The following is a 24475-nucleotide window of genomic DNA, read 5'->3' on the forward strand; positions in this document are numbered from 1 at the left end:
AGGTTCAGGATGATAATGTCAATTTTCAAGATGTCAAATTGCTCTATGAAGTAAATGCAACTCCAATCTAAATCATAATATAGAATGTTCTGTGAAACCTGATAAGCTGATTCCAAAGTTTACCCAGAAGAGAAAGTATATATATTAGAAAAGCCAGGATAACCTGAAAAGCAAAATAAACAATTGTCCTACAAAATACCAAACTATACAAAGAAATAAGGTCAAAGTGTGGTATTTACCCATTCCTATATACAGAATATGTGTCCCCTCAAAATTCATAAGTTGAAACCTATTCCCCAATATGATGGTATTTGGCAGGAGGGCTATTGAGAAGTGATTAGGTCATAACAATGACACCCTCATGAAGAGGATTAGTGCCCTTATTAAAGAGACCCCAGAGAGCTTCCTTAGTTCTTCTGCCATGCAAAGACACAGCAAGAAGACAGCTGTCTATGACCCAGAAAGTGTGCTCTTACCAGATACCAAATATGCCAGTACCCTGATCTTGAACTTCCCAGCCTCAAGAATTGTGAGAAATAAATAAGTAATGTTGTTTGTAAGCCACCCAACCTATGATATCTTTCTATAGTAGCCCATTGGACTGAGACAATCACTGATAGAAAATAAATCAATAGCATCAAACAGACTCCAGAAAGAAACTATACTAGAAATTAATAGATAGCATTTCAAATCAAGGCAGAAAAGATGAATTTAATAAAATAATATTAAGACAACAGCCCATGGATTTAGAAAACAATAAAAAATATGAAATTATAAATCTATATTATAAAAGTTAATTCCAAATAAATTAAAAAGCTAAATAAAATAACAATATTATAAAAGTAGAGTAGGGCAAAATTAGGTTGACAGTTCTGAATATTCAAGTTTATTTCTATATTATTATATTACTATATTATTTTCCATACAAACAACTGTAAACCTACTTTTTGGCCCACCCTGTACATTGTTTCTTCAACTTGCCTGAAACTAACACTAGTTTAGTGGTAGCCACAATAAGTTTCTGTTGTTTGTAACTGAAAGAACTTGGTATAGAACCCTGATTGCTATTCTCAAAATTTGGCAAAAGATATTTAAAATCAATATAGAAAAAAATAAAAATATAAGAAATGATGAAAAAATATCAGCAACATATATAAACAAAGTACAATGTTCATAGTATATTAAAAAGTCATGTAAATAAATAAAAACAAATAATCCAATAGAAATTTGGATAACATACAGGAACAGGAAATTAATAAAGGATGATATCTATAAATGTCTAGAAAAAAGTGAAAAATTTTTAAAAGTTAAAAAGACTTCAATATTAACAAGATATAGAAAAACAACCTCTTTATAAACTATTGGTCAAAAATAAGTTAATAATATTTCTCAAAGGACAATTTGGAATAATACCCATCAAAATTTTAAAGTGGCATTTATTCTAGCAATTTCAGTTTTAGAAATTTATCTTATGGAAAACATATATACACAAATATAAATTTAAATATTACATGTAATAATAAATATTGAAAATAATCTAAATGTTGAAAAGAGAAATGGTTAAGGAATTTTGGCATATTCTTAGTAAGAAAAATGTTGCAGCAATGAAGAACAAGGTAGATCTGCGTGAATTAATATGGAAAAATTTCCAAAATACATATATAGCTTAGTGGCTAAAGTCACAAAACAATCAATTTAATATACTGGTTAGTTAAAAACTATTCTACTAAAATATAAACATTTAAAAAACTACATGGCTTATATATAATATATTACATATATTAAAGAAACATATCTATAATAAAGGTAAAGGCACAACAAAGAATCTACACCAAACCATTAAAAATGGTTTTATCTCCATTAAGAAGAAAGCAATGAGGAAAATAAAAAGAGACTTTCTTTCCTTATCTTCTATACTGTATAATTCTTTTGTTTTGTGAGTTTGTATACTTACATAATATAATATTTTGTTAAAGAAAGTGTAAAAAACACCAAACAAAAGAATCTCTGGAAGAGTCCAAAATGGTGATGGAGTAGGCGGATGTTCCAACTGTCAACTCCTAAGACAAAACTGGATTACAACTTAATTTAAGAACAATCATTCTGAAAAACAAATTTTGGACTAAATGAAAATAATTCTATAACCAAGGATCACAGAAGAAGCCACATCGAGACTGGTAGGAAGGGCAGAGACACAGAAAGGGCTGCCCTGCTCCCAGGAGTGAGCAGCAGCTTTAGGTCTGGAGGGACTCACTGTGTGGAGGGTTGTCTGAGAGGTGTGGGTACTCAGCCCCAGGCCTAGTGCCCCAGCCTAAAGCCCCAGAGCCTAGAAGAGGCACACAGCATTTCACGGAGAAAAGAGCCAGGTTTCTGTCCGCAAGAAAGAGAGGGAGCTCTCAGAGATACAGGCTCCATCTTAAAGGATCCATGCAGAAAATCTCATTCACAACCACTTACCCGGGGCTTTGAAGGAGGGAGAGCTGAGAGGACTGGAGTTGCGTGAGGAGAGTGTAAACTTGGAGGCCCAGAAAGAGACACTGTGGGAGATGGCCACCAGACCCCTGTACTGAGTCATTCTCCAATACTGCAGTTGCCATTTTTCTTGGGCAGAGCATCCCCATTGTACAGCATCAGCCTGGGGAAAAGCAACTGCTCCACCCTTGGGAGTCTCTCCTACCCCAGTCATGGCAATGGGTCATTCTGAGAGGTCAGGAAGCAGGGGGCACGTCAATGCCTCAGTTTTCTGGTGTTGAGACCAGAGCATTACCCCACACGCTCCTGACTCTATGACTGGTGCTTCTACCTCATGGGAGACTCAATAGAAACTATACAGAAAATGGGCAGACCACACCTCTGGGACTCAGATGCCACATCCACCAGATTCCTGGGCCACACCTTACTGAAGTCTGTGAAAAATGTCTGGACAGACTGACACCTGGAGCCAAGGAGCAGTGCCACACCCACCACCCTTTCTAATCCCTTAATTGCTGCAGGTGCTAGATTCTAGCAGAGGTTTTTTCAGTGGCCAAGCCCAACAAGCAGCCAGCAGAGAGAGGCTGTAGGAGGCAGGACTCAGGGAAACAGTCTTTTAAATGGAACTCATCCCAGGCCTGGTGTGGGTAAAAGCCAGCCTAGGAGTTCTACTTGGTATTTCCATTTACATGTGGGCCCAGCCACAAACTCTGGATTGCTTGTAACTCCAGGAAGGTTGTTGAGGGCTCTGTCTCCCACTGGTCTGCACCAGGTTCCTGCCAGAAAGGCCCAGGGTTGGCAAATCCAGTGGCCAGCTGCGGAAAGCATCAGTTCAGGACCTAACAACCCTTCCTAGAGTAGAATCCTAAGGAAAGGCTCCTCACATCTGGCCCAGCTGAGGCGAGTTTCACTCTCTGTGATCAGCACCAGCATAGCAGCTCATGTCCACTGGATAGGGTGCAGTTTCACAATCAGCCCACCTGAACACTAGCCCTATAGGGCTAGATTCCACTGGGGGAAGGGAGAGAGGCTTAGAGCATGGACATTTAATGTATGGGTCTCTGTGAGTCTATTGTTCAATCTGGTCAAGAGACTTAGCCACCTTCAAGGAAGGGGGCACAGTCAGCCCCAGGAGAGAACTCTTTCAGTATTTCTCCTTGAGACCAGGGTCTCACTAGCTGAAAGAGATTCTGCACAGGGGACTGTCAGCCACACTTGGTCTGAACCTGCTCCTCATATTGCTGGGGAGAAATAAAATTTGAGTATCCAGCAGTGGCTGAGAGATTAAGTTCTGGAGTAGGGGCCACATTCCCCATACTAAGCTCCTGACCAAGAGATCCCTGACATAGCGGGTCCCACTAACATTGTACTCACAACCTCAGCTGCCCTAACCCACCAAGCGTGTAACCTGTAGAGAGATTAGTTGGGTAAGGCCAGTCTGAGTCCACACTAGAGTCTTTCTACAGAAGACTTTGTGGGAAAACCAGGCAGTTGCAAGAGGAGGAGCAGCTAAAAAGTAAAGACAAATCTTACAGAGCTTGGGAATTTTACAGAGCTGCTGTTATCTCCAAGCAGGAGAAAGCATATCCTTATACAAAGGTTGACCCTTCCCACACTACTCAGGCACAGAAAACTCAGACACAAACAGCAAAAAGTGCAGTAGCTGCAGACAGGTAGCCCACAGCAGGTTACAAACAATAGCTGCTGCCAACCCAAGATGATCTAGAGCCCACACAACTGGTAGTGGGTGATAGACAGCAAGAACCATAAACTCAGCTACCTACACAAACAGCATGCCCAAAGGTGGAGTCTAGCATATTTATTCTCCACAGAATAAATATGCCCAACAGGACAGATATTGCACAGTGTGTAATACACATGATCAAGGTTCCTGAAGAACCTTCCTTAAAGCCAGCCAGCCTAAAGGGATATTCCTTTAGGCTTTCATATCAGTACCACCGAACACATCTTCTTCATAAAGATATCACAAAAATTTCAAAGTCAGACAGCACTACCTAATATGCAGACAAAATGGGTAGACAAAGAAATGTGACCCAAATGAATTAACAAGAGAAATCTCAAGAAAAGGAACTGAATGAGATGGAAGTAATCAAACTACCAGATGCAGACTTTAAAATAATGATTTTCAGAATGCTCAAGAATCTTAGAGCAACAATGGATGGACATAATGAGCACCTAAATAAAGAGATAGCAAACATCAAAAAGGACACTGAAACAATAAAAAAGAATCAGACAGAAATGACACAGTATTAGAAATGAAGACTGCACTAGAAGGAATCAATAGCAGGATGGATGAAGCAGAGGATTGAATCAATAATTTAGAGGACAAGATAAACAAAAGCACCAACGCAGAGCAGCAAAAAGAAAAGAGGCTCATAAACACTGAGGAAACTCTGGGAGCTCTATGACAGCATGAAGAGAAACAACATCCACATCATAGAGGTTCCTGAAGAAGAAGAGAAAAAACAAGGAATAGAGAACTTATTAAAAAAAACTTCCCTAAATTAATGAATGAAAAGGAAACACAAGTACAAGAAACACAGAGTTCCATTAAAGAGGAATCCAAGGAGGCCTACAGCAAGTCACATCATAATTTAAGTGCCAGAGTTAAGAGACAAAGAAAGAATACTAAAAGCTGCAAGAGAAAGTATAGTTAATTACCGACAGAGAAGACCCATAAGGATAACATCTAACTTTTTAATAGAAACACTTGAGGCCGGAGGGAATTGGCAAGAAATATTCAAAGTGATGCAAAACAAGAACCAACAACCAAGACGTCTTTATCCAATAAGGCTATCATTTAAAATTAAAGGAGAAATAAAAGGCTTCCCAGACAAAAAAAAAAAAAAAAAAAAAAAAAAACTCACTGGAAACAAACCAGTACTACAAAAAATATTAAGGGGCCTGCTGTAAAAGGAGCAGGAAAAAAAAAAAAAACTAGAAAAAGGAGATTGTAGATTTAAAACATAAAATGGCAAAAAGAACACATCAGTAATAACTTTAAATGTAAATGGATTAAATGCTCCAATCAAAAGACATAAGGTAGCTGCATGGATAAGAAAACAGAACTTGTAGTACAAGAGACCCACTTCAGAACAAAAGATACACAAAGACTGAAAGTGAAGGGATGGAAAGTAATATTTTATGCAAATGGAAATAAAAAAACAACTGGGGTAGCAATACTTATATCTGACAAAATAGACTTTAAAAACAAAAGTAGAGGAGATGATGTCAGAGTAATGGCGGGGTAGGAAGCGATACCGATAAATCTCCCCCAAAACTCAACAAGATCTTCAACCAGAAACAGAAAAACCTATACTTGGAGTCTCCAGAAGCTTCGCAATACACCCAAAGGTATGGTCGAGTGAAAAATTGGCTAAATATATAACCAAACCCCGAAGGAAATAGGGAGTAAGAAATGCTCCGCCTTCCTCACTAACCTAAACAGGGCGGCTTTCTCTGGTAACTGTGAATATAGAAACTGAGGTGGGCAAAGGGGGTGAATAGATCCAGGCCGCGGCACAAACGGCCGAACCAGGCTGTGGCACGGAGATCCAAGCCGAGGAAAAAGTGATCCTGTGGCAACCAGGGCAATACAAGCTAACACTCGCGCCAAACCCAAACAAAGAAAGACAAGCGGGGCGGCCATTTTACCCGGTCTCCTGGTCGGCGTGCGCACAGTTAGTGGGCGAGAGATTTCTTCCTAGGCCCCGAGAGTGGGTGCCCGTGTTGCCCCGCGGAGAGGCAGGGTCAGAGGCCTTTCTGTGGGCCGAGGGCAGAGTCTCTGGGCAGCCCCAGCGCCCTGGGAAAGCCACGCACGGGAGTGAGTGAGAACTAATTCCAACGGTGGAGATTTTCCGTGCTGGTGGGGATTTCACTCAGAGGGAAACGCAGCCGGCCTCATATCCTGGTCTGCGCGCGCAGATAGTGAATGAGAGATTCCTCCGAGTGCCTCGGCAGTGCGCACCCGTGTTATCGCACAGAGGGGCAGAGTCAGGGGCCTTTGTGTGGGCCAAAGCGGAATCTCAGGCCGCCCCAGCACCTTGCAAAAGCCGCGCATGGGGACGGAGCAAGACTCAATTCCAACGCTGCAACTTTTCCCTGCGGTTGGGGGTTTCACTCAGAGCGTGAGACTGCTGGCCGGATATCCTGGTCTGCGCGCATGCAGACAGTGAGTGAGAGTTTCCTTGAAGCGCCCCGGAAGTGGGCGACTGCCTGTGTTACCGGACAGAGTGGCAGAGCCAGAGGTCTTTGAGTGGGCGGAAAGCCCGCCTGATTATGCTAGCAGCTCTGACTGACTGAGCCTTACCCAGAGCCCTGTGCTGAGTGGAAATAGAGTGGGGAGTTGCCAGCTCTATGAGCCTCTTACTATCCAGGCAGAGGCAGCAGCAACCCCATAGCTGGATTATCAGGCTACTAATTGAGGAAGGAAAAACTAGGAGAAAGGCTCCAGGAACACGGACTCTCTCACTGTCAGAGCCTATAAATGCTAATGAGCCTCGACTGCCAATGAGACTAAAGCACAATACATGACATTGCCATAGAGACTTATCAACTGCAAACCTCTACCTGAGCATGCCAAAGGGGCAGAACCCGGGGTACAGAGTCACCGACCAGGAAGAGGGAGAGAAAAGAAAAAGCAAGAAGATAACCTCTCAAAATCAAGAATAATCTGCAGACTTTAAAACCTATCCCATTTTATTATATTTGTTCGTTTGTTTCGCTTATCTTCAATCTTGATACTTTTTTTCCTCCTCCAATTTGGCCGATTAATTCTCTGCCGGTCTTACTCTCTCCTCTCCTTGAACTACACTACCCATAGGTGTTACATCTCCCATTATCTTTTCTCTTCTCTTCCTTTCTCTCTATGAGGGTTGCACTCCAAAACCCTTAATTCTCTCTCTCTCTCCTTTCTTTTTTCTTCTTTTAGTGGTTCCCTCTTTTTTTCTCTCTCTCTCTTTCTTTTCTCCCTCTATATTTGTTTCTTCCTTTCTCCTTTACATCTCCTCTCATTCAAACCTCAATAACAAACAAATTATCTTATCTGGGACTCAAACTTATGTTTGTGGCATTTTGGGGGGTTTTTACTTCACCTTTTTAACTCACTAGCAGTGCTCCCATCCCTGGCTCTCCATTTTATCTAGTTCTTGTTCCACTAAATACAATAGTAATTTTTTAAATTGTCCCCCCATTTTTCCATTTTCCTCTTATTCCTCTCATCATAACTCTTAGACATCCAACACCTAAAAGCAAATCATTTTATTCTTGACCCAAATTTTTTCCTTATTTGCTTTTTGTGGGTCCATACGCTCTTTTTTTTTCTTTTTTCTTTTTTTCTTTTTTTTTCTTTTTTCTTTTTTTTGCCCCTTTATTACTTTTCCCCAATTCAGGCCCTCCATCAGAGGCATTGTTTGTTATAATTCACAGTTCACCACAAGATTTTCTCAAGAAAGAGGGGAGAGGAGAGGAGAGGAAAAAAGGAGGGGGGGAATAATTTCCTTTTTTTAAAATTTATATTTTATTTTATTTTTCTTTATTTCATTATTAATTTTTTTAAAAAAAACTCTTTTCGATTTTTTAATTTTTTATTATTTTTTTTATTATTTTTAACTTTTTATTCTTTATTAAATCTCATTAATACTATCAACAAAACCACCCTCAGATGCCACTAAGGAAGAGAAAATCGAATAGCATGGATACAAAAGAAAGAGAGGTAACACAGCTAGATGAGGAAAAATATATGGAGAAAAAATTTAATATATTGGAAACCTTGGAGCTAAATGACAGAGAATTCAAGATAGAAATCCTAAAAATCCTCCGAGATATACAAGAAAACACAGAAAGGCAATTTAAGGAGCTCAGAAAACAACTCAATGAACAAAAAGAATATATGTCCAAGAAAATTGAAACTATAAAAACAAATCAAACAGAGATGAAAAACTCAATTCACGAGCTGAAAAACGAAGTATCAAGCTTAGCTAATAGAACAGGTCAGATAGAAGAGAGGATTAGTGAAATAGAAGACAAGCAACTTGAGGCACAACAGAGAGAAGAAGAAAGAGACTCAAAAATTAAAAAAAATGAGATAGCCCTACAAGAATTATCTGACTCCATCAAAAAGAATAACATAAGAATAATAGGTATATCAGAGGGAGAAGAGAGAGAAAATGGAATGGAGAACATACTCAAACAAATAATAGATGAGAACTTCCCAAGCCTGTGGAAAGAACTAAAGCCTCAAGTTCAAGAAGCATACAGAACTCCGAGTTTTCTTAACCCCAACAAACCTACTCCAAGGCATATCATAATGAAATTGACACAAACCAACAGCAAAGAAAAAATTCTCAAGGCAGCCAGGGAAAAGAAGAATACAACATATAAAGGAAGGCCCATTAGATTATCATCAGATTTCTCAGCAGAAACTCTACAAGCTAGAAGAGAGTGGACCCCAATATTTAAAGTCCTGAAAGAGAGGAACTTTCAGCCACGAATACTATACCCATCAAAGCTATCCTTCAAATATGAAGGAGAAATAAAAACATTCACAGATACAGAAAAGATGAGGGAATTTATCATCAGAAAACCCCCACTCCAGGAATTGCTAAAGGGGGTTCTCCAATCAGATACAAAGAACAAAAAAAAACAGAGCCACAAGTAAAAGCTCCAAGAAGAACACAATAAAACCAAATTTAAACTGTGACAACAACAAAAAGAAAGAGGGGGAGAAGATGGAGATTAACAGTAGCAAAGGACGATGGAGTGCAAAAGTACTCACAAAATAGTTCGCTACAATGAACAGGGTAGGGACCCTTTTCATTACTCAAAGGTAACCACCATTGAAAAAACACCACAGAAGCACATGAGATAAAAAAGATAGCAACAGAGGAAAGATGTATGGAATACAACCAAATAAAAACAAAAGATAGAAACACGAAAGAGAAGGATCAAACAAGACACAAAACTAACAGAAAGCAAGATATAAAATGGCAATAGGGAACTCACAAGTATCAATAATTACACTAAATGTAAACGGATTAAATTCACCAATAAAAAGGCACAGAGTAGCAGAATGGATTAAAAAAGAAAATCCAACTGCATGCTGCCTACAGGAAACTCATCTAAGTAACAAGGAAAAAAACAAATTCAAAGTGAAAGGCTGCAAAACAATACTCCAAGCAAATAACATAAAAAAAAAGCAGGTGTAGCAATACTCATATCGGATAATGCTGACTACAAAACAGGAAAAGTACTCAGAGACAAAAATGGCCATTTCATAATGGCTAAGGGGACACTGGGTCAAGAAGACATAACAATTCTTAATATATATGCACCAAACCAAGGAGCACCAAAATATATAAGACAGCTACTTATTGATCTTAAAACAAAAACTGACAAAAACACAATCATACTTGGAGACCTCAATACACCGCTGACGGCTCTAGATCGGTCATCCAAACAGAGAATCAACAAAGACATAGTGGCCTTAAACAAAACACTAGAGCACCTGGATATGATAGACATCTACAGGACATTTCATCCAAAGTGACTGAGTATACATTTTTCTCTAGTATACACGGATCATTCTCAAGAATTGACCATATGTTGGGCCACAAAAACAACATCAGCAAATTCAGAAAAATCGAAGTTGTACCAAGCATATTTTCTGATCATAAAGCCTTGAAACTAGAATTCAACTGCAAAAAAGAGGAAAAAAATCCCACAAAAATGTGGAAACTAAACAACATACTTTTAAACAATGAATGGGTCAAAGAATAAATAAGTGCAGAGATCAAAAGATATATACAGACTAATGAAAATGACAATACGACATATCAGAATCTATGGGATGCAGCAAAAGCAGTAATAAGAGGAAAGTTCATATCACTTCAGGCCTATATGAACAAACAAGAGAGAGCCCAAGTGAACCACTTAACTTCTCACCTTAAGGAACTAGAAAAAGAAGAACAAAGACAACCCAAAACCAGCCGAAGAAAGGAGATAATAAAAATCAGAGCAGAAATAAATGAATTAGAGAACAGAAAAACTATAGAAAAAATTAATAGAACAAGGAGCTGGTTCTTTGAAAAGATCAACAAAATTGACAAACCCTTGGCAAGATTTACCAAGGAAAAAAGAGAAAGAACTCATATAAACAAAATCCAAAATGAAAGAGGAGAAATCACCACGGACACCGTAGATATACAAAGAATTATTGTAGAATACTATGAAAAACTTTATGCCACTAAATTCAACAACCTAGAAGAAATGGATAAATTCCTAGAACAATACAACCTTCCTAGACTGAGTCAAGAAGAAGCAGAAAGCCTAAACAGACCTATCAGTAGAGAAGAAATAGAAAAAAACATTAAAAACCTCCCCAAAAATAAAAGTCCAGGCCCTGACGGCTATACCAGCGAATTTTATCAAACATTCAAAGAAGACTTGGTTCCTATTCTACTCAAAGTCTTCCAAAAAATTGAAGAAGAAGCAATACTTCCAAACACATTTTATGAGGCCAACATAACCCTCATACCAAAACCAGGCAAAGATGGCACAAAAAAAGAAAACTACAGACCAATATCTCTAATGAATACAGATGCTAAAATACTAAACAAAATACTAGCAAATCGAATACAACAACATATTAAAAAAATAATACATCATGATCAAGTGGGATTCATCCCAGAATCTCAAGGATGGTTCAACATACGTAAAACGGTTAACGTAATACACCATATCAACAAAACAAAGAACAAAAACCACATGATCTTATCAATAGATGCAGAAAAGGCTTTCAATAAAATACAACACAATTTCATGTTTAAGACTCTCAACAAAATGGGTATAGAAGGAAAATATCTCAACATGATAAAGGCCATATATGATAAACCATCAGCTAACATCATATTAAATGGCACTAAACTGAAGGCTTTCCCCCTTAAATCAGGAACAAGACAGGGTTGTCCATTCTCTCCACTCTTATTTAATGTGGTACTAGAGGTTCTAGCCAGAGCAATCAGACAAGACAAAGAAATAAAAGGCATCCATATCAGAAAAGAAGAAGTAAAGGTATCACTTTTTGCAGATGATATGATCCTATACATCGAAAATCCCAAAGAATCCACAAAAAGACTACTAGAAACAATAAGACAATACAGTAAGGTCGCAGGATACAAAATTAAGATACAGAAGTCAATAGCCTTTCTATATGCAAACAATGAAACAACTGAGAAGGAACTCAAAAGAAGAATCCCCTTCACAATTGCAACAAAAAAAAATAAAATACTTAGGAATAAACATAACAAAGAATGTAAAGGACTTATATAATGAAAACTATAAACCATTGTTAAGGGAAATCGAAAAAGATATAATGAGATGGAAGAATATACCTTGTTCTTGGTTAGGAAGAATAAATATAATCAAGATGGCTATATTACCCAAAGCAATATACAAATTTAATGCAATTCCCATCAAACTTCCAATGACGTTTTTTAAAGAAATAGAGCAAAAAATCATCAGATTTATATGGAACTATAAAAAACCCCGAATAGCCAAAGCAATCCTAAAGAAAAAGAATGAAGCTGGGGGCATTACAATACCTGACTTCAAACTATATTATAGGGCCACGACAATCAAAACAGCATGGTATTGGCAGAAAAATAGACACTCAGACCAATGGAACAGAATAGAAAGTCCAGAAATAAAACCACATATATATAGTCAAAGAATTTTTGATAAAGGGGCCAACAACACACAATGGAGAAAAGAAAGCCTCTTCAATAAATGGTGCTGGGAAAACTGGAAAGCCACATGCAAAAGAATGAAACTGGACTACAGTCTCTCCCCCTTTACAAAAATTAACTCAAAATGGATCAAAGATCTAAACATAAAACTTGAAACAATTAAGTGCGTAGAAGAAGACATAGGTACTAAACTCATGGACCTGGGTTTTAAAGAGCATTTTATGAATTTGACTCCACAGGCAAGAGAAGTAAAGGCAAAAATTAATGAATGGGACTACATCAGACTAAGAAGTTTTTGCTCAGCAAGAGAAACTGATAACAAAATAAACAGACAGCCAACTAAATGGGAAATGATATTTTCAAACAACAGCTCAGATAAGGGCCTAATATCCAAAATATACAAAGAACTCATAAAACTCAACAACAAACAAACAAACAATCCAATAAAAAGATGGGAAGAGGATATGAATAGACACTTCTCCCAGGAAGAAATACAAATGGCCAACAGATATATGAAAAGATGCTCATCTTCTTTAGCTATTAGAGAAATTCAAATCAAAACGGCAATAAGATACCACCTCACAGATGTTCGATTAGCTGTCATTAGCAAGACAGGTAATAGCAAATGTTGGAGAGGCTGTGGAGAAAAGGAACCCTCATACACTGTTGGTGGGAATGTAAAGTAGTACAACCATTATGGAAGAAAGTATGGTGGTTCCTCAAAAAACTGAAAATAGAACTACCTTATGACCCAGCAATCCCTCTACTGGGTATATATCCCAAAAACTCAGAAACATTGATACATAAAGACACATGCAGCCCCATGTTTATTGCAGCATTGTTCACAGTGGCCAGGACATGAAAACAACCAAAAAGCCCATCAATAGATGACTGGATAAAGAAGATGTGGCACATATACACTATGGAATACTACTCAGCCATAAGAAATGATGACATCGGAACATTTACAGCAAAATGGTGGGATCTTGATAACATGATACGAAGCGAAATAAGTAAATCAGAAAAAAACAGGAACTGTATTATTCCATACGTAGGTGGGACATAATAGTGAAACTAAGAGACATTGATAAGAGTGTGGTGGTTACGGGGGGGAGTGGGGAATGGGAGAGGGAAAGGGGATGGGGAGGGGCACAAAGAAAACAAGATAGAAGGTGACAGAGGACAATTTGACTTTGGGTGGTGGGTATGCAACATAATTGAACGACAAGATAACCTGGACCTGTTATCTTTGAATATATGTATTCTGATTTATTGATGTCACCCCATTAAAAAAATAAAATTATTAAAAAAAAACAACAACAACAAAAAAAGTAAGGGATAAATAAGGTCACTACATAAAAATAAAGGGAGTAATCCAAAAGGAGGATATAACCATTGTAAATATGTATGCACCTAACATAGGAGCACCTAAATATATAAAGCAGATTTTGATGACATAAAAGGCAAGATCAACAGCAATACTATACAATAGTATAATAGTGGGGGATTTTAATATCCCACTAACATCAACGGATAGATCCTCCAGAAAGAAAATTAACAAAGAAACAGTGGCCTTAAATGACACACTAGATTAACTGGATTTAACAGCTATCTGCAGAACCTTTTACCCCAAAGCAGCAGAATATACATTTTTTTCAAGTGCTCATTATACATTCTCTAAAATAGACCATATGTTAGGACACAAAACAAATCTCAATAAATTTAAGAACACTAAAATCACATTAAGCATCTTCCTAACCAAAACAGCATGAAACTAGAAATCAACTACAATAAAAAAAAAAAACTGAAAAATTTTCAAACACTAGAAGGGTAAATATTATATTACTAAATAACGAACAGGTTAACAATGAGATCCAGGAAGCACTAAAAAATTTCCTTGAAATGAATTAAAATGAACATACAACACTCAAACTTTATGGGACACAACAAACCCAGTCCAGAGAGGGAAATTCATAGCACTACAGGCACAACTTAAAAAGCAAGAAAAAGCTCAAATAAACAATACTGCACCTAAAATAACTAGAAAAAGAAGAACAAATAAAGCCTGGAGGAAGTAGAAGGAAGGAAATGATAAATATCAGAGCAGAAATAAATGACATAGAGACTAAAAAAAGATCTATGAAACTAAGAGCTAGTTCTTTGAAAAGGTAAACAAGATTGATGAACCTTTAACCAGACTCATCCAAAAAAAAAAAAAAAAAAGACAGAGGACTCAAATAAATAAAATTAGAAATGAAAAAGAAGTAACAACTGACACCACAGAAATACAAAGGATTGTAAGAAAATACTATTAAGATCTATATGCCAAAAAATTGGACAACCTAGGTAAAATGAATAAATTCCTAGAAGCATACAATCTGCCAAGACTTAATCTGGAAGAATCTGAAAACCTAAACATACCAATTACAACAAATGAAATGGAAAGTTATCAAAAAAATTCCCAACAATTAAAAGTCCTGGACCAGATGGTTTCACAAGCTGATTTTACCAAACATTAAAAGAAGAACTAACACCTATCCTTCTAAAGTTATTTCAAAAAATTCAAGAGGAAGGAAGAATTCCAAGCCCCTTTTATGAGGCAAGCAATATTGTCATTACAAAACCAGGTAAAGACATTACAAAGAAAACTATAGAGCAATATCCCTGATGAACATAGATGCTAAAATTTTCAACAAAATATTTATATTAGCACATTAGATCCAGCAATACATTATAAACTCATACATCATGATTAAGTGGAATTTATTTCGGGGAGGCAAGGCTGATATTCGCAAATTAATGTGATTCATTACATAAATATAAGAAAGGATAAAAATCACATGATTATATCAATAGATGCAGAAAAAGCATTGGATAACATCCAGCACCCATTTGTGATCAAAATTTTATGCAAAGTGGAAATATAGGGAAAATAACTCAACATAATAAAGGCCATCTATGACAAACCAACAGCCAAAGTTATACTCAATGGACAAAAATTAAAAGCAAACCCTTTGAGATCGGGAACAAGGCAGGGGTGCCCCCTTTCAACACTCTTATTCAGCATAGTTCTGGAAGTCCTAGCCACAGCAATCAGAAGAAATAAAAGGCATCCAAATTGGAAAAAAAAAAAGAAGTAACACTACCATTATTTGCTGATGACAAAATACTATACATAGAAAACTCTAGTCTCAGTCAAAAATACTACTAGACCTAATAAATAAATTTGGCAAGGTGGTAGGATATTAATATTCAGAAATCAGTGGCATATTTATACACCAACAATAAACTGTCTGAAAGAAAAATTAAGGAAACACTCCCCTTCACTAATGCAACAAAAAAATAAAGTACCTAGGAGTAAATTTAATCAAGGAGGTAAAAGACTTGTCCTCAGAATATTATAAGACATTGAAAAAAGAAATCAAGGAATATACAAAAAAGTGGAAGCATATACCATGTTCATGGATAGTAAAAATAAACATCATTAAAATGTCTATATTACCCAAAGCAGTCTATAGATTCAGTGTATTTCCTATTAAAATACCAATGAAACACTTCAGAGATATAGAATAAATATTTCAAAATTTATATGTAACCAAAAAAGAACACAAATAGCATCAGCAATCTTGAAAGTGAAGAATAAAGTGAGAGGTATCACACTTCCTGATCTCAAGTTATACTACAAGGTCATAGTAAACAAAACAGCTTGATACTGGCATAAGAATAGGCATACATATCAATGAAACAGAACAGAGAACCCAGAAATAAACCTAGACCTTTATGGTCAATTGATATTTGATAAAGGAGGTAAGACCATACAGTGGAGTAAAGACAGTCTCTTTAATAAATGGTGTTGGGAAAATTGGACAGGTACATGCAAAAAAATGAAATTAGACCACCAACTTTCACCATTCACAAAAATAAACTCAAAACAGATAAAAGACTTAAATGTAAATCGCGAAACATTAAACACTTTGGAAAGAAACATAGGCAGCAAACTCTCCAATATCTCCCGTAACAATATTTTGACAATATATCTCCATGGGCTAGTAAAATAAAGGATAAAATAAATGAATGAGACTGTATCAAACTAAAAGCCTTTACACAGCAAAAGACACAATGAACAAAATTAAAAGACAACCCACACAATGTGAGAACATATTCGCCTATACGTTGCATAAAGGGTTAGTAATCAAAATTTATAAAGAACTACTAAAACTCACCACCAGGAAGGTAAACAGTCCAATTTTAAAATGGGCAAAAGAGGCTTGATCTGTGGTGGCACAATGGATAAAGCATTGACCTTGGAAGGCTGAGGTCATTGTTTCAAAACCCTGGGCTTGCCTAGTCAAGGCAAATATGGGAGTTGATGCTTTCTGCTCCTCCTCCTTCTCTCTCTCTTTCTCTCTGTCTCTCTTCTCTCTTCTCTAAAAAAACTGAATAACATTTAAAAAAAAATAATAAAATATTTTTTAAATGGGCAAAGGAACTGAATAGACACTTCATATGCTAATAGGCATATGAAAAAACATTCAATGTCATTAATCATCAGAGAAATGCAAATTAAAACCACAATAAGATACCACCTCACACCTGTCAGAATGGCACTCACTAACAAATCAACATGCAATAAGTGCTGGCAAGGATGTGGAGAAAAGGGAACCATCCTGCACTGCTGGTGAGAATGTAGACTGGTGCAGCCACTGTGGAGAACAGTATAGAGATTCCTCAAAAAATTAAAAATCGAACTGCCTTTTGACCCAGCTATCCCACTTTTAGGAACATATCCTAAGAATACCAAATCACTAATCAAAAGAAAATATGCATTCCCATGTTTATTGCAGCATTGTTTACAGTAGCCAAGATCTGGAAACAGCCCAAGTGTCTGTCAGTGGATGAGTGGATTAAAAAGCTGTGGCACATATACACAATGGAATACTATGAGGCCACAAAAAAGAAGAAAATCTTAGCTTCTGTGATGGCATGGACTTGGAGATTATTATGTTATGTGAAATAGGTCAGGCAGAGAAAGACAAAATGACCTCACTTATATGTGGAATCTAATGAACAAAAGTGAACTGAGGAACAGAATACAGGCAGAGGCAGGGTCATAAGGAGCAGAGGGACAGCTGTCAGAGGAAAGGAGGATGAGGGGATAGGATCAGAGAAGATGAAGGGATTTGTCAAATTACATATACATAACACATAGATACAGATAACAGGACAGAAAATCCCAAAGGAAAGAGGTAGGAGTGGCAATGGGGGACAAGAGGATGGAGGTGAGAAAATTATATTGAGTGGGACACTTGAATTCATGTTAACCCAATAAATTAAAATTAATAAAAAATATTTAAAAAAAAGATTCTCTGACAAAAATCTTCCAAATTTTAAATTTTAAACTGAAATCTTCAGTTAAAAAAATAATGTTTTTATTTTTGCAATCAAATAGTATAAAATATTTTATTATTCGAATTTGAAATTGTAAAAACTGTAACAAAATTATCTTGGTAAAAAACAAGAAATGAGGGGGTGACATGATGGCAATGAAGTAGGGGGACGTACCAACTTCCACCTCCCAGAACCAAAGTGGATTACAATGTAATTTTAAGAACAATTAGCTGGAAAAACCAACTTTGGACTAAACTAAGAGGACTCTTTAACCAAGGATCACTAAAGAAGTGACACTGAGACTGGTAGGAAAAGCGGAAATGTGGAGAGGGCTGCCCAGCTCCCAGGAGCAAGCGGCAGCCCAGAGAGACTCATGTGGCAGGAGGGGAGTTTAGCAGAAAGGGGAGGGTCCTGGGCCCCAGGACCAAAGCCTCAGCCTGCAGCCCCAGAACCCAGATGAGGTGTATGGACAGTATTTAGCTGCAAAACTAGCCAGGATACTGTCTGTGAGAAAGAGACATATTTCTCAGACCAGGGTTCTTTTTAAAGGGACCGCACAGAAAACCTCTCTCACAACCACCCACCTGGGACTCTGGGGTACAAAGAGAGATAAGAGGCCCAAAGTAGCAGGAAGAGAGTGTAATCTAGGAGGCATAGGGAGAAATTCTTTGAGAGACAGCCACCCTAATTCCTGGGTAGAGTCACTCCCCAAACCTAAAGTGAATATTTCCCCTAGAACCAGCAATACCAGCAAAGGGAAGCTCTCCTGCTGCAGTCAGAGCAAAGAATCACTTAGAGGCAGGGAGCCATAAGGGATACAGTATTGAATGTGAAAGTCTGAGCAGCATTGCCAACGTCACACTGCTGACTGCTTGCCGGAGGACAGATGGCAGCAGGACGTGGGAGCGCGGTCCTGTCCATGGGGGCAGAAACTAGGAGCTGGCCCAGGCGTGAGTGTAGTCCCATCCATGGGGGCAGATGCAGGGGCTGGCCACGACAGAAGCCCAGGCACGAGAACAGTCCTGCCGGGCAAGGGTGGAGACCGGGGACAGGCCACGGCTGTGGAAGGGGTGCACAAAAGCGGTCCAACCTGCAGCTGCGAGGTGGGCATGCAAGCAGTCCTGCCCACAGGGGCAAGGTAAAAGCCGGAGAACTGGCTGAGACTTGCAGCTGGGCATAGAAGCGCAGCCTTACCTGCAGGGCTGAGGCTTGCAGTCGTGGTGTGTGAGCGCAGTCCTGCCCACAGGGAAAGAATGAAGGCCAGGGGCAGCCAAGGCATGCAGCCTCGCCCACTCTCATGAAGGCAAAGTGAAAGCCACAGGGACAGCTGCAGTGGGCCAGCCAGCAATGGCCGGCAGTGCCCAAACGCCCAAGGCAGTGGCAGAGGTGGTGGCTGGCCTGCAGACAGATCACACCTAGGGAACACAGAGCCCACACCTAGGAAACACAGAGGCCACACCCATTGGACTCCTGTGGCCACACCCTTCTTATACACAAACAAAATGAGAAGGTAGAGAAATACAACCTAAATGAATCAATAAATAAGAGAAATCCCCAGAGAAAGATCTGAATGAGATAAAAATAATCAAATTACCAGATGCAAAGTTTAAAATAATGATTGTTAGGATGCTCAAAGATTTTAGAACAACAATATATGGACATAACGAGCAACTAAATAAAGAGATAGCAAGTATAAAAAAGACATTGAAATAATAAAAAAGAATCAGTCAGAAATGAAAAACACAATATCAGAAATGAAGACAACACTAGAAGAAATTAAAAGCAGGATGAATGAAGCTGAGGATCAAATCAGCAAATTAGAGGACAAGATAACCAAAAGCACAGAAGCAGAGCAGCAAAAAGAGGCTCAAAAAACACTGAGGAAACTATAAGAGAACTGTGTGACAACATGAAGAGAAATAACATCCACATCATAGGGGTTCCTGAAGGAGAAGAGAAAAAACAAGGTATAGAGAACCTGATTGAAGAAATCATAGCTGAAAACTTCCCTAAATTGATGAAGGAAAAACTCACACAAGTTCAAGAAGCACAGAGTTCCATTAAGGATGAACCCAAAGAGGCCAACACCAAGACACATCATAATTAAAATACAAAAATTAGGAGATAAAAAAAGAATACTAAAGCTGTAAGAGAAAAGCAGTCTATTACCTACAGAGGAGCCCCCATAAGGATGACATCTTACTTCTCAACAGAAACATTAGAGGCCAGAAGGGAATGGTAAGAAATATTCAAAGTAATGCAAAACAAGAGCCTAAAGCCAAGACTTCTCTATCCAGCAAGGCTATCATTTAAAATTGAAGGAGAAATAAAAAGCTTCCCACCCATCCCCCAAAAAAAGCCCTGAAGAAATTCATTGCAACCAAACCAATGCTACAAGAAATGTTAAGGGGCCTGCTGTAAACAGAACAAGGTGGGGGGGAACCTAGTTAAAGAGAAATGTAGATTTAAAGAATAAAATGGCAATAAACAACTACATATCAATAATAACCTTAAATGTAAATGAATTAAATGTTCCAATCAAAAGACTTAGGGTAGCTGCATGTGTAAGAAAACGGGACCTGTACATATGCTGTCTACAAGAGACACACCTCAAAAAAAAGATACACATAGACTGAAAGTAAAGGGATGGAAAAAATATTTCATGCAAATAAAAATGAATAAAAAGCTTAGGTAGCAATTCTTATATAGGACAAAATAGACTTTAAAACAAAGACTATAGAGTAAGGAATAAAGAAGGTCACTACATAATAATAAAGGGAGCAATCCAACAAGAAGATAAAATCATTATAAACATCTATGCAGCTAATATAGGAGCACCTAAACACATAAAGCAGATTTTGATGGGCTTTGAGGGCGAGATCAACAGCAATACTATAATAATAGAGGAAACCAAAAAAGAACATGAATAGCCTCAATAATCCTGAGAAAGAACAATAAAGTGGGGGGTATCACACATCCTGATATCAAGTTATACTACAAAGCCATCGTACTCAAAATGGCTTGGTACTGGCATAAGAAAAGGCATATAGATCAATGGAACAGAACAGAGAACCCAGAAATAAGACCACATCTTTATGGACAAGTGGTATTTGACAAAGGAGGTAAGAGCATACAATTAAGTAAAGACAGTGTCTTTAACAATGGTGTTGGGAAAACTGGACAGCTACTTGCAAAAAAATGAAACTAGACCACCAACTTAAACCATTCACAAAAATAAACTCAAAATGGATAAAAGACTTAAATATAAGTCGTGAAACCATAAGCATACTAGAGGAAAACATAGGCAATAAGCTCTCTGACATCATTCGCAGCAACATATTTGCTGATTTATCTACATGGGCAAGGAAAATAAAGGACAGGATAAACAAAGAGACTATATCAAACTAAAAAGCTTTTGCACAGCTAAGGACAATATGAATAAAAGAAAAAGGCAAACCACACAATGGAGAACATATTCAATAATATGTCTGATAAGAGATTAATAACCAAAATTTATAAAGAACTTGTAAAACTCAACACCAGGAAGATAAAAAATCCAATCAAAAAATGGGCAAAAGAAATGAATAGCCAGTTCTCCAAAGAGGATATACAGATGGCCAATAGGCATATGAAAAAATGTTCAACATCACTAATCATTAGAGAAATATAAATTAAAACCACAATAAGATACCACGTCACACCTGTCAGAATGGTGCTCATGAACAAAACAACACATAATAAGTGCTGGAGAAGGTGTGGAGAAAAGGGAACCCTCCTGCATTGCTGGTGGGAATACAGACTGGTGCAGCCACTGTGGAAAACAGTATGGAGATTCCTCAAAAAATTAAAAATGAATCTGCCCTTTGACTCAGCCGTCCCACTTTTAGGAATATACCCTATGAATACCAAATCACTGATTCAAAGAAGAAGTACACCCCCATGTCTATTGCAGCATTGTTTAAAATAGCCAAGATCTGGAAACAGCCCAAGTGTCCATCAGTGGATGAGTGGATTTAAAAGCTGTGGCACATATAAACAGTGGGATAGTACGTAGACATGAGGAAGAAGGAAACTTTACCTTTCACAACATAGATGGACCTGAAAACTACCATGCTAAAATGAAATAAGCCAGGCAGAGAAAGGAAAATATCATATGACCTCACTCATTTGAGGAATCCAATGAACAATATGAACTGAGGAATGAAACAGAGGCAAAGGTGGGATCAAAGGGACCAGAGGAAAAGTGGTCAGAGGGAAAGTAGAAGAGAAGATGGGATCAGAGAAGGGAAAGAGATTAATTAAATTATATACAGTGGTACCTTGAGATATGGACAGAGCAACATATGAATTTTTTAAGATACAAGCTGCGACTCGGTCCGTATTTTCGTTTGAGATCCAAGCGAAATTCCGAGATACGAATCGTGATTCGGGAAGCTGCCGCTAGTTGGCCCGTTGGTGCACAGGTCCAGTATCAGCAGTGTGATATACGGGTTGACTGACTTATGAGCTCAGTTACAGAACTAACTAAATTCGTATCTCAAGGTACCACTGTTTACATAACACAGCATTATAGAGAACAGCACAGCAAATACTGGAGGGAAGGGGGGAAAGGCATTAGGGGGAAAAGACATAAAAGAGGGCCAAGGGAAATAAGGGGGTTGGGGGAAATATATTCGGTGGGACATTTGAATCTATGAAAACACAAATTAAAATCCTAAATAAATTTTAAAATAAGAAATATTGGGTTCAATTGACATTTAATGTAATTATTAAAATTTGTAATAAAATTTGAGAAGTACTTAAACCTAAGAGAGTTAAGAAAGTTTTTATTTTTTCTAAAGACATGATGATATTCATGAAATTCATTAGTTCAAGGTTTACTAACACCAACTGTTAATATCTTAAATGGAGAAATATTCAATCATGCAAGAAAGGTAAAGCCATAATACTGCAGCAAAAAACCTTCTGTTGCAGTGTCTGAATAAATGAGTGTCTTCAGGCAGACAAAACTGTTGATTAGATGTACCAGCGTTAGGAACCTATTATTGAATTTTATTCCAATTTCAGTGATTTAGAATAATGTGCCAATTTTAATGTTTTGGCATTCTTTTCAAAACATGAAAACCTTATCCTATAAATCTAACTATTCAAAGTTATTTAAAACAAATGTTAGGCATCAAAACCATAAAACTGCCTGATCAGGCGGTGGCACAGTGGATAGAGCGTTGAACTGGAATGCGGAGGACCCAGGTTCGAGACCCTGAGGTTGCCAGCTTGAGCACAGGCTCATCTGGTTTGAGCAAAGCTCACCAACTTGAGCCCAAGGTCACTGGCTTGAGCAAGGGGCCACTGAGTCTGCTGTAGCCTCCCAGTCAAGGCACATATGAGAAAGCAATCAATGAACAACTAAGGTGCCACAACAAAAAATTGATGCTTCTCATCTCTCTCCCTTCCTGTCTGTCTGTCCCTATCTGTCCCTCTCTCTGACTCTCTCTGTCTCTGTCAGAAAAACAAAACAAAAAAACTACCAAAATTCACCTGATTTTTGACAGAAAAATCTTCCAAGTGATAAGATTAAGATATATCTGGGGAAATATAAAACTTAATTCAACTTATAGTTACTAAATTAATTGGTTTTTAATCATTCAAAGAATATATATATCTCAAAAAATGCTCAAACTATAAAAATTCTATTTAGAAATTATTAATAATTAAACTCAAATGTATCAAGTATAAATGTATTCAAGTATAACTCTAATGCAGAGAAATTCTAGAACATTGAAAGTCTATTTTCTGTCCTTTTCTTCCAAACTAAATAAACAACAGAAAAGAACAGCATACTTCTACCTTTCTGTTTTGGAGTCATTGTCAATTTTGTACTGTTCAAAATCTTGGCTAAGAAAATGTAGCTTTTCTTGAAGTTTCTTTTCACGGTCTACACTTCCTTGATAAAATTTCATCTCTTTTTCCATTGCTTTCACTTTTTCTTCCATAGCTTTAAACTCATGAAGAATTAGATAGCTGACTCCACAGTACTTACAAACTTTTTCTTCAGGGGACATCTAGAAAATAGAATATACATTTACTTGAATTCTGAAAAATGAAGTTTGATGGAAGATGTTATTGTAATTATGCTGGTCACATGAAGTAAGTAAGTAAATGCATACTGTACTATGTCGTTGAGTAATAATTATGACATTGCTTACATCTGGATAAAACTTTTTAAATTGGCATGATATTGACACTGATACAAAATTTTGAAATTAGAAACAGGTCTTTCAGAGTCATTATTTCTCCATGGTATCTTAAAAAATATTTTTTCTTGAAATATTTTCCATAAAATTAAACTAAAAATAATGAAAACATCTTTGCAATTCTTATTTTAAGATGGGTTTTTCATGACATGGGAAGAAAGTACTGGCCTTTTACGGCCAACAGTGTGCTCCTGGAGATGCCTCTTGGCTTTTTCAGATCTTATTTTCCTCATTTAGGAAATTAGGGCATTGAGCCAAATGAACTCTAAGTTCCTGTTCAGTTTTAAAACTTTATGATTTCTACAGAATTTAACATTATATCATAAGACAACAAATAGGAAAAACATTTTGAACCTAATCTCTTCTCCCTTAATTAGTTCTTTTCCCCTCAGGTAGTTACAGTTATACTCATTTTACAGATAAGGAAAGGAAGATTATTGAAGTTCAGTAACTAGCTGGTAGGTGTAGAAGTTAAGGTTAAACCCAGGTCTATTTAAAACCAATACCCAATGTCTCTAACCATTTGTATCATATTTATCTACAATGTGTACATCAGCTGAATCCTCTTACTGTCTTCTGCTATAATGTTGGCACATC

General features: G+C 37.4%; 1 protein-coding gene across 1 annotated transcript in view; it reads right to left on the reverse strand.

Annotated features, from left to right (window-relative positions):
• LEKR1 (leucine, glutamate and lysine rich 1) overlaps positions 1-24111 on the reverse strand; it is a 226561-nt gene extending 202450 nt beyond the window's left edge. The window contains 2 exon segments of the mRNA XM_066363543.1: positions 23472-23686; positions 24043-24111. Coding sequence (XP_066219640.1) covers positions 23472-23686; positions 24043-24111 — 284 coding nt within the window.
• Between the last annotated feature and the right edge of the window lie 364 nt (positions 24112-24475).

Source organism: Saccopteryx leptura, chromosome 2 (assembly GCF_036850995.1).
Source record: "Saccopteryx leptura isolate mSacLep1 chromosome 2, mSacLep1_pri_phased_curated, whole genome shotgun sequence".
NCBI classification, from domain to species: Eukaryota; Metazoa; Chordata; class Mammalia; order Chiroptera; family Emballonuridae; genus Saccopteryx; species Saccopteryx leptura.